This window comes from Prosopis cineraria, unplaced genomic scaffold (genome assembly GCF_029017545.1).
Source record: "Prosopis cineraria cultivar Desert tree isolate PC_DT_omini unplaced genomic scaffold, ASM2901754v1 PC359, whole genome shotgun sequence".
In the NCBI taxonomy this organism is placed as follows: domain Eukaryota; kingdom Viridiplantae; phylum Streptophyta; class Magnoliopsida; order Fabales; family Fabaceae; genus Prosopis; species Prosopis cineraria.
The window spans coordinates 39,731-51,418 of record NW_026555686.1 but is presented as its reverse complement, the minus strand read 5'-3'; the positions used below and the strand labels follow the sequence as shown (position 1 = coordinate 51,418).

Genomic DNA, 11,688 nt, shown 5'->3' with positions numbered 1-11,688 from the left:
AATTGAAGTCGTTAAGATAGGAAGCATATTTTGATATTGCATAACTAAAATAACTAGGCTTCATATATTAATAACTTCACATTTGGTATAAACAACTTCAGTTTAGATTTTAACAACTACGCTTTCTATTATTTGTTGAGGCCGATCAAAAATTTCACAAAAAATTATGTCGATAAGTCCTTAAAAATTTTTAGAATAATATATATTCATTTGTGGTACATTTTTGTTATTTACATATTTCGATGAGATTTATTTGCTGTCTTTTACAACGCTCCGCTGCTTATAATTTGTCATTAGACTTTTGCAATTTAATTACGAGTCCGTGGCACCAGAATTTGAACGTGTTTTCTATAATGGGTTAAGGGATAAAAATATATATTCCGTAAGTATTCTACAAAAAGTTACAAACATCTTTAGTAATATTATGGGGCAATCTTTCATATTAATTTAAAAATTAGGTTAAGGGTTCAAATAATTTTAAACTCAACTTAGGATTAATTTTATTTTTTAATTTAAAATTTGATCTTTACGCCTTTGGTGTATTTCTTTGCTAAGTAGGCTCCACATTTAAATTTTTTGATGAATTAAAAATTGATAGTGGGTCTCACAATTTATTTTTAATATTTTTATAAATAAAAAAATATTGCTTTCTCTCCTCTCTCTCTCTCCCCCTCTTCTTCATCTTCTCTCTCTCTTTGATCTGAGAAGCAGCGCCGCCAAACTAGACTAAACCAGGGTAAGCAACACTAAGTTAATTAATTTAACTCGTTTCCTTTGTTGTTGCCTTACATTGCTTCGGGAGCCGCAACAGTGCACTTGCTGGTCCTTCATCGGCCTTTTCAACCCCTGCTGGTGCTTCCACCGACTGCGACAATAATGGAGATAGTATTGGCGCCTCCTTGCACTAGGCGCGGCGGCAAGTATGGGTCCCAAAGGCTGCCTTCATCTCCACGACTTCATCATCCCATTCGATGAGAACTTCGGCTATGGCTCCTTCTGGCAGGCATCACAAGTGGACTTCGAGGGGAGGTGTTGATGGTGGCAAAGTTCTCTCTCTCTCTCTCTCTTCTCCTCCCCTTTCATGCATGAGTGCATCTTCTTGAGACTCGCCCTTGCTCCTTCGTGATTTCCACAGTCGATCATGGAGTTCGAAGTGTCGAGAAGAAGAAGCTGCCGACGGTGATGATGAGTGCCGTAACAAGGGATGGAGAAGATAAGGAGGTTTCAGAATGGCTCGGATGTGAGAGGTGGTGGACAAAGAGATGGAGAAGATAAGGAGGCTTCAAAATGGGTCAGGTGTGAGAAGGGTGGCATTGGAGTGAGAGAAAGGGAGGAAGGTCCTCTTGCTGCGGCGGAAGCCATAGCTAAGAGCTTCAGAGAGTGGGTCATCAATGGAATCAAGAAGGAGGGTGAATCTAAGCGTGGGCATGTTTGGAGGGCTTGCTTGTGCAAGTTGCTCTGCATGGTGTTTGATGTGGGGACTGGCTACCGCATCAGTTTGTTTCATGAGCACTGTGTTGGCCTATTTGCTTATGATGTCCCCTTCAGTTTGGCCAAGGATGACGGTGAGAGCATGAGCATGATGGAGGAAGTAGCTAATGTTGTTGAGGACGGTGCCGGTGAAGGGAACTGTGTACTGGAGCTTATACTGTAACATTGAGAGAGTGGGGAGGAGAGAGGGAAAGAGAGATGTTAAAAATAACAAAAAAAATATGGAGTGGGCCCTACTAATAAATAACTAACAACAGGAGCAAGTAGAGGTTAAGGGATAAAATTGACCCTTAATTAAATTTAAAATTATTTATAAATTTTTGTATTACATTCAAGAGCAAAAATGATCTTTAATCTTTAAAAAAAATGTGCAAAAATCTTAAATCACAATGGAGGACTGATGTCCTTTAAGTAAGAGCTGTGGATCTCTCATCCTATACCAAGAAGGCACAAAAATAGTTACCCATAAATATTTTACAAGTTACTACAAATTAAACATCCTAAAACTACGTTGTTCGAGAGAGAGAGATAACCACATAAACAGATTTGAATGAACATTTGTCCTAAAGTTGTCCTAAAGTGGCCTACCTGCAAAGAGTTGAAAACCCATTTATTCTCATCGACTTGGCATTCTTATTCTATATCTGTTCTTTAAATGAAAAGCTAATTGATTTGTTTCTTATAAGATGATGAATTATTTTTGTTGGATGAATCTAGTTGGTTATATATTGTATGATGATTGTGTGGATCTGTGACGCTGTGACTGGGAGGAGAGGAGGAACAAGGAGGATGAGAAGAAAAAAAATATTGGTAATTTTATATTTATTTTTTATTTGATGAAATCAATATTATTAAAAAAAAAAACAGGGATGATGGCAATATTGCTTTATAGTGTTGTTTAACGCATGTGTGCTGTAGGTTCTTGCAGAATACTTTATATTGGTATTCGTGCACTAAGCTCAACTTGTGAGATTCACAACCCTTCCTTAATGGATATACACCTCTATCACATATTAAAGATTTTTGCATTGTTTTCAAGATTGATGGAGTAAAATTGTATTATAGCGTAATTTAGGGTGTCTGTACTTACTCGTAAAATATTGAGTACTTTTACCCAATTTTTTAAAATTTGTAAGTGGTGCTTCATAAATTAATTTGTTGTCGATCATGATAATTTGATGCTAGCTCTCAATTAGATAAGGACAACGTTATTAGAACAGAATCATTGTATAATAAGATGTATCATAAACAATAGTATCATCAATAACAAGAAATCCACACCAGAATAATACCCAAAAAACTGAAAAAGAAAACAAATAAAATATAGGATCACATACAACTGTCACTCACATACAGAGACAGAAGAAGAGTACAATCAAAGCCCATACAAATGGTCGAATTAGATGTGTGTGTGCTGGATAACTACTACGGATCCGATCAAAGCAACCAACACAGTGCAGTGAATAAGCGAACGATTTGATGAGATTAATTGGAAGGAGGAGGAGAGAGGAATGGAATGGAGGGCATAGTGGTAGGGATGGTGGGAATGGAGGGAATGTTTGGGAAGAATGATGGCAATGGAGGAAGAGAAACCTGCGGCACTGTCGGAATGGTAGGCATGGAAGGAAGATTCGGAATGTTTGTGGGCAAAGGAGGAACATTGTTTGGCTGCGGCATTGTTATTGGGATTGAAGGCAAAGGTGGTAATCCTGTTGGCTTAGGCAAGTTACTTGGAATTCCAGGCATGTTTGGTATCGAAGGCTGTGTCGTTTGCAGAAGATGACGACCTGCTACGACACTCGAACTCATCATCATGCTTGAGAATGTGAGAGCCACAAGGAAAGTTACGAGGATGGAGTTCCCAGAAGTAGAAGCCATGCTGGATTGTGAAGTATTGAAGAGTATTGGGGAAGATGAGAGGATGCTTTGGCCTCTGGGTAATTATTTGATGAGAATCGATGTGGGTTCATGGTGTTATATATAGATGTAGAAGAAGGTAGACGTAGGGCTTGTGTGGTTTTGGTAGGTCACCAATTCCTTGTATATATATTTCTTAGTGGTTGGACTGAAATATCAATCGGTGGTTATTATTTTAACTCAGAACATTCAAACGTAGGATCACCTACTTGGTAAAATATTTTATAAGTGACACAACAAAAGAAGAGGAAAAGGGAAGGAAACAAAAGGCTGCTACTTTTATTACATTCTTTTTATTTTTTTTATGCTGAATTTTGAAGCCTGGGTTGGACTAATATTGATTTTGAGAACATATTGAGGTGGTCTAAATAGGTTTAGATTACTCTTCCTATACAATGGGGTTTTCAACGATATACTTTATTTTTTTTTTCCTTTGTTTATGAATTTCGACCTTTGTGAATCCAACACTGAGAAAATTTTGGTCTATTACTAAAAAATCATATAAATTTCAACTATGAACATATATATGTATGTATTTACCGTGAGTGTGTATACGGGCCCAGTTTTTATATTTTTATTTTATGTTTATTACAAAAAATTATAAAATTTTAATAAATATATCTTATTATTAATCTCAAAAATAAAGATTTAATCTGAATTGTCTAATTTAATATTAAATTTTTATAATTTTTATAAATTGACTATACAAATATATTCTAAACAACCTAAATTTAATATTAAATTTTTTTAACAATTTTATAAATTTTTTATTAAATATAATATTAAAATATAAAAATAAAAATAATATTCAAACTAGAACTTTAAAAAAATATAACAAATCACAACTTAAAAATGTTAAATCTAAACTATTTAAAGTATATCTAAATAGTCAATTTATAATAATTGTAAAAATAATTAATATTAAATTTATCATTCAAATTAAATTTATATTATCTAGATTGATGATAAAATATATTCATTAAAATTTTATATTTTTTAAATAAATATAAAATAAAATATATAAATTTATACTGTCCAGATTGCTTTTCGTCTCATGTGTATTAAATAGATCTTTTGTTCTTTCTCCGCGAGTTGGTATATCCGGGAATTTTAAGAGAAGTACTCTCACGTACGCATATATATTCGAATCTGGGGCACAATGTATACAGTCATTCACTTGTTCACTTATTAAATAAGCCAGGTAAGTCCCACGAATTTACTTTGTTATAATTAGTTTTTGCTTCTCAAATATCATATGCTTTCTCTATTAAAAAATATAAAATATTTTTTTAAAAGTTAGATGTTCAAAAAATATAAGATATTTTTACTCTTTTGAGATATAATCATTATATTTTTTCTAAAAATATTCTCATTAATGAATGATTTTATATTTATTGTAAGGTATTTAATAAACATTAATATAAAAAGATAAGTTTAGTTTAAAAGTAGGTGACTATTTTATTAAAAAGTAAAATTTTGTTAAAAATACCTTACAATTTTAAAGAGAGAGAATATGCCTTTGTGTTTTGCTAATATTGACCGGTGTTGACTGGCACCCACACCAGCAGTATCGACCAGTCTAAAAATGTTTTCTAGAAAATAATTTTATGAAAATTTTAATATTTTGGCATTTACAGGTCAATATATTATAATTAATATTTACTTTTAAATCTATGATATTTGACTTGTAAATATAATATGTTTGAATTTTAAATAGTAAATTATTAATATTTTAATAAAAATATATAACCTTAAAGTAATAGTATTTCAACGTCAAAAAAAGAGAATACTTTTTTTTAAAAAAAGTATGACTATAGTTATTTCTATGATATCTTTTTAAAGAAATAGAAAAAAGAATATCTTTGGAGATTATTCATCAAGAAATTTAAAACAGAAAAAAATAATAGAAAATATATAAAAATAAAATATCAAAGAATTATCTTGTAAGTTATCTCCCACCATATTTTTAATAAACTAAAGAAATAATCATGAGTCAGTAATACCCTACCTATGTGATGTGAAACAGGGAGGGGGAAGGGTATGACGGGAAAAAAAAACAGAGAGAAAAGGGAGAAGGAGATAAAAGAGTTCTAAAAATATTAAAAATAATAATGAATTAAATTTTAATATAACAAGATAATCTAGATTTAGACTTAATTATATATTATAGATATGCAATTTTATTAAAAGAAAATAATATTTAAAATAATTATAAAAGATGGTGATAAGAAAATTCAATTAATTAAATCATAATTAATCTAAGGGATATTTCAAATATTTTTTATTCAAATAATCTTAATAAAATAACTCTAACTATATATTATCCCATATCTCACCACTAAAATTATCTTAGAATATTAAATTAAACAATATCCAAATGTTATTATCTGGCAAGATTTTAACTGATCCCATTATTCATGGGATTTTCTAAATATCTTATCTTAAAAAAAAAAAAACTATCTCTAAATCCTCTATAAATAAAGATCAGGAGATAACACTTGTGAAGAAGGCGATTTGCGAAAAGAGAAACGTAGAAGCCAAAGGACGTTTTCAAAGGTACGAACCCTAAATCTAAATCTAAATTCTCTACAATCACAATCATTAGCTTTCTTTTATACATCGTTTGTGTTTCTGAAACCACAAAACTTTTGCACACATATTTCTCTTCTTATATTTTTTTTCCATACATGGTAGCATCTGTTAATTCCGTATACTCGTACGTCATCATCCACATGCTCATGTTATTGTCACTAATGGTCTTGTAGCCCTAGTTATTGGTTTAATTCCTCCCCAATTATATGCGACTTCAAAGAACAAAGGTTTTTTCGGAGGGAAAAAAAAGATTTGATTATTTTCATAAAAAAGGATTTTTAGTATTTTTTTATCTACTGTTGGTTTAGGCAGGATATATATAAATAAATATGACATCACATGTTAATAAATCTTGAGAGTCTTTTCCATCCTTCTCACACTTGACAATCCAACAATAACAATATAATATATATAATCAAAATAATTTTGATGTGTTGCTTTGATCCCTTGTCTCAGACCTGATCAATTGTTTTTTTTTTTTCGGTTAACCTGAAAGTCTTTGGTTAAATTCACCCTCAAGGCTTCGCACGACATACATTTTTGAGATGCCTTGAACTCATTTTGATGATCTTTTCATTTTAGGAAAAAAAAAAAAGGTTTTCCAATATTCTGATTTTAAGAAAATTTTGGTGGAGAGTCCATTAAATTTATTTTTTTATTTTAGCTAATAAATTTCTATTATTATGTATATACACATACATACATCTATATATATTTGAAATCCACAATGGTTAAAACAGGGTCCATTCTTTAAAAATTTTAAAAAGAAACAATTTTTAGATAGTTTAAAAATTTTAAAAAAAATATGTTTATTCTGTAGATATTATTATTTAATATTTTAGATTCATGATATTTTCGTTGATCTCTTCATAAAAACATTATTATTTAATTATTTTAAAATTTTATGATATCTTTGTATATTTTCATATGCTTATATTATTTAGGATTTAATATTATATTTTTATTTTTTATGCCATTATCCCTCATCTGTTATATCAGATAATTTTCAAAAGGAGTAGATTTTGATTATTTTTGAAAGTTTAAACAAATATAGTAAAATTTCAAAAAAAATAAATTTTAATTATATATTCTTTTTAATCTTAAATATCAAAACATAAAATTATTTGAAACTCTAGACATTAACAAGATAATTACCTTCGTCACATAAAATTACTTGTTATCTTTTGTTGAGAATATAGTTTTTTTCATTATAAATGATAAACAATATCTTAAAAGTGAAAAATTCAAATCTAAATGATTCTGTGTGTGTGTGTGTGTGTGTGTGTGATTTAAATTTAAATTAATTAATTTTATATCATCATCTCACCCAACCTTCGTATATATATTGTGCCAGATTCTTTTCCAAAAGCCAACGAAAAGTGATCGAGTTAATTATCAGAGTGAGAGAGATCAGAAAAAGTTACTTAGATCAGATATTCAACGAAGATGCCAACAGGGTTCAGATTCAATCCAAAAGATATTGAACTGATCAGAGACTATCTTTACAACAAAGTCACAGGACAAGACTTACCTAGCCAAGGTCGTACTGTAATCGTTGAGCATGATCTTTACGGTTCTGAGAATCCGTGGGAAATGTGGCAACGTTTCCGTGAGAAAGTGGTGAGATCGGGTCATTGTGAAGATCTCTATGTCTTCACAAGACTCAAGAGAAAGAGTCCTCAAGCTAAGAATGTTGAGAGGAAGGTCGGATCAGGCGCTTGGGAAGGTGAAGCTGTTGCCAGAAAGGTCGTAATCCAAAGCCAAACCGGTGACGACGTCGTTGCTGGCTTCATGAGGAGGTTCCGGTTCGAGAAAAGCCGAACCGATCAAGATGGCAAGTGGATCATGCATGAGTATTCGCTTAATCCGTCGCTCTTTCACGACCTCAAAGTAAGTATATTTATTTATTTTACTCCAAATTTCTTTTATATTGCTTAATTATTATGTTTTTTTATTCTTTTATTTCACTGCTTTTGCCTGATTTTTATCAGTTTTCTGTTTATTCAATTCAATCAAGCCAGTCCAATTCAAGAATATATTTCAAAGTTTTAGGGATTTTCATTGGTAAAAATTAAATTTCAAAGAATAAATTGATAATTTAGGAAAATTTTGAGGGCCCTAAAGTTTCATCATCTCAACATATGCACTTTGTATATAATAAAATATGTTTTCTTTTATAAGTTTGTATATATATATGTACTTGACTATTTTTATTTTACATTGCATTTATACTAAGGAATAATATTTTTTTTGAAATTTACAGGTGAAAGATTATGTTATATGTCGAATACGAAAAAATGATAGAGCTATTAAACATCAAAATAAAAGAAAAGAGCCTGAAGCAAGCCAACAAAAAAATTATGAAGAGCAGAACAATAATCAAATAATAATCCTGCAAGAGGGCAAGAAGAGACGAAGAACAAAGGCAAAAGGAAATCAAAAAAGAATTTGTGAAGAAAACAAATATAATCAAAGAATAATCCTACCAGAAGATGACAGGAAGAAAAGAACAGGGCCAAAAGAAAATCAACAAAGAATTTGTGAAGAAAATAAAGATAATCAAATAACCCTTGCAACAAATGGGGAAGAAGAGAACAACATGTCGATGGATGAGTTTGCATCGTGGTTGGAGGAAAATATAAGGTAACAACAAGAAGAATAATAAGAATAATTGCTGTTTCATATAAGTATGATATAGTTAAATTAGATTGTTATATAATTCAATTATAAAAGTTTAAAAAATACTGTAAAAAATTTATGTACTTATACTTATATATTAAAATATTTTATATATTATTTATCCTATAATAAACTTTTATTATTAATATTAAATAATATTAATATATAAAATATATATTAATTAAATAAAAATATAATTTCTCCGTTCAAAAATGTAAAGTATTTTTTGAGGAGTTGAATATTCAAAAACATAAGTCATTTTTAATCTTTCAAAGTGTAATTATTGTATTTTTTTCAAAAGTGCCCCTATTGATAATAACTTTATATTTATTGTAGAGTATTTAATAGAAATAAATATAAAAAGATAGAGTTAGTTTAAAAATTAATAACTAGTTTAGTATGAGGTAAAATTCAGTTAAAAATGCCTTATATTTTTTAACGGAAGGAGTATTAAATATATAAAGTTAAGTACTTAAGTCTTCTCTTTTAAACCATATTTCCTACTCATATAAGAGATCTGTCCCAGCTTTCTTTCTTCTTCTTCACTATATTTCCATATTATGTTTTTTTTTACTTTATATATGTGTTTGTGTTACACTTATTAATAAAAATCATTTATATAGTATTTTAAAAAAAAATCAATTCTGCATGTAATATTTAAGAGAAAAATTTATGCACTTACGATATCTTTATCATAGAACTTGATGGAAAGATATAAATGAAAAATCTTATGATTTCTCTGTTGTTGATTTATGTGAGTCTGATATATATAAGATTCCTAGATAATAAAACTTGAGTATTAATTTCAATGTTCATGAAAAATATTGTGATGTAGCTTTGATGTTGATGAACAAGAAGAGGAGAAGGAATTTTATAAGCAAGAAGAGACTGACATGTCGATGGATGAGTTTGCTACGTGGTTAGAGACAAACATAAGGTATGACAACAACGAGAATAATAAGAATAATTATTTTGTCATATATATAAAAGTCCTCATTTAATACTATTTATAAATTACTTCTAATATATTTTATCAAAATTAAAAAAAATTAAAACTCATTAATTCATCTAAAAATTTAATAATAAAAATTTTAATTTTACCCCTATTAAATATACTCCCTCTATTCCTTTTTAGAGGAACATTGAACTAATTTGTCATAGCGAAGAAGCTACAGTTAAATTATTGATTCTATCTAAAAATAGAATAAAATTTTAATTTTATCCCTATTTAAATAAAAAAATTTTAAATTTGTATGAGATTTTTATCATAGTTAATGAATTTAAATAGAAATAATAATAAAAATATAATTAATACATCATCAATCCTTTATGTTAAGAATAGGAAGGGACACATTTTTTAATAACATCTTTTTTCTCATCAATATTTAATAGAGGGTAAAAAAAATTATAATAAAAAATTAATGACATAACTTATAAATAGAATCAAAAAAATTTTCTTTCTATGCCTTATTAGGAATAGAATCAAGGGAATTCAATTATAGAAGTTTAAAAATATTAAAATACTTTTTCACATAAAATATTTGTTTTCAATTAAATCAAAAGATCAGGTAGATCTTTTAATGTGTATATCATTTCTCCTATAACAAACTTTTATTATTAATATCATTAACACTTTGAAATTCACTTATTTTAATTTGACTTGATTAAACAAAAGCATATTATATATATATATAAGTACCTAGATCTTCTCCTTTAAAACGTATTTCCTACTCATAAAAATTAAATTTATATATATGAGTATGTTAAACTTATTAAGAAAAATTATTTATATATACTTTTAAAAAAAATCAATTCTGCATGTAATATTTTAAGGAAAAAGATTATGCACTTATCATATCTTTATCATAGAACTTGAAGGAAAGATATTAATGAAAGATCATATAATTTCTCTCATTGATTTATGCAAATCTCATACAAGATTCTTTTTTTTTTTTTGGTGAATCTCATACAAGATTCTCAGATAATAAAGCTTCAGTATTAATTTCAATGTTCTTAAAAAAAATATTGTGATGCAGCTTTGGTGTTGATGAAGAAGCGAAGAAGGAAGAAAATTTCATCCCAGATTTGGATGGTGAGGAATATATAGAAATGCCCATATCAAATATGATGGATCATCTTGAACTCTTTGTTGAAGAAGAGACCAAGTCAACTGTGGACGATTTTAACTCTTGGCTGGACAAATTATTTCGGTATGATATTGTTTTAAAAAAATATGTCTGTTTTCAAATGTATTTTTGAATACATACATACATACATACATACATACATACATACATATATATATATTGATATTTGAATAATATTTAATGTTTATTTTTGTATGGTGCAGGAAGCAGCCAGGGGAAGGAGAATACCCAGAGATATTACTGCTCTGAAGTCTGAAGTGCAAAGCAGAAACTAAGGACTGGTTTTGTAGAGACGAAATGATGTGTCATGGCATAATTTTAAGTGAATGTATAGATTAATACTTGTCAGATAACATACATTGAATATTGTAAGACTGTACTGCCAAGATTATGCATAGCAGCAGAAATATTTTACATCATTCAAGTATGAAAAAAATTAAATATGATACAAATGATATATATATATATATATATATATATTGATAGGATAAGAAGTAGGTTACAGTAGAGCAAAGATTACCTGAGAGTAAAAGATAGGTTCCACCATTTGTTTAAGTGACCAGAGCTCCCAGCCACTCATGTCGACTTAAATTAGTTTGTATGTATATATGTATTTACATTCTGTTCAATAAACTCACGTTAATGTTTTTTTTTTCCCTAATGACAGTCTGATATTAGACTTTTAATCATATTTGAACAGTGTGTAAACTTTAACTTATTATAACTCATACTTTATAATTTTAACTTAGATTGCAATTCAATTCTTAAACTTTAACTTAATATACTTAGTACCTCTAATTTTAATCATTCAAAATAATAGTCCCTATATTTTAAAAAAATAAAATTATAAAGGCTAAAGTTA

The 11,688-nt window shown here is 28.8% G+C and overlaps 2 protein-coding genes across 2 annotated transcripts; one reads left to right on the top strand and one right to left on the bottom strand.

Moving 5' to 3' along the window:
- Positions 1–2,699: 2,699 nt before the first annotated feature.
- On the bottom strand, positions 2,700–3,444 carry LOC129296581 (uncharacterized). Its single transcript, XM_054935162.1, has one exon. It carries the CDS (start codon positions 3,367–3,369, stop codon positions 2,977–2,979), a length of 393 nt encoding a protein of 130 aa, XP_054791137.1. The 5' UTR covers positions 3,370–3,444; the 3' UTR covers positions 2,700–2,976.
- Positions 3,445–5,925: 2,481 nt separating this feature from the next.
- Positions 5,926–11,075, top strand: LOC129296578 (NAC domain-containing protein 41-like). Its single transcript, XM_054935157.1, has 6 exons — positions 5,926–5,964; positions 7,355–7,890; positions 8,264–8,643; positions 9,515–9,616; positions 10,716–10,889; positions 11,030–11,075. Exons 2-6 carry the CDS (start codon positions 7,447–7,449, stop codon positions 11,073–11,075), a joined length of 1,146 nt encoding a protein of 381 aa, XP_054791132.1. The 5' UTR covers positions 5,926–5,964; positions 7,355–7,446.
- Positions 11,076–11,688: the final 613 nt, after the last annotated feature.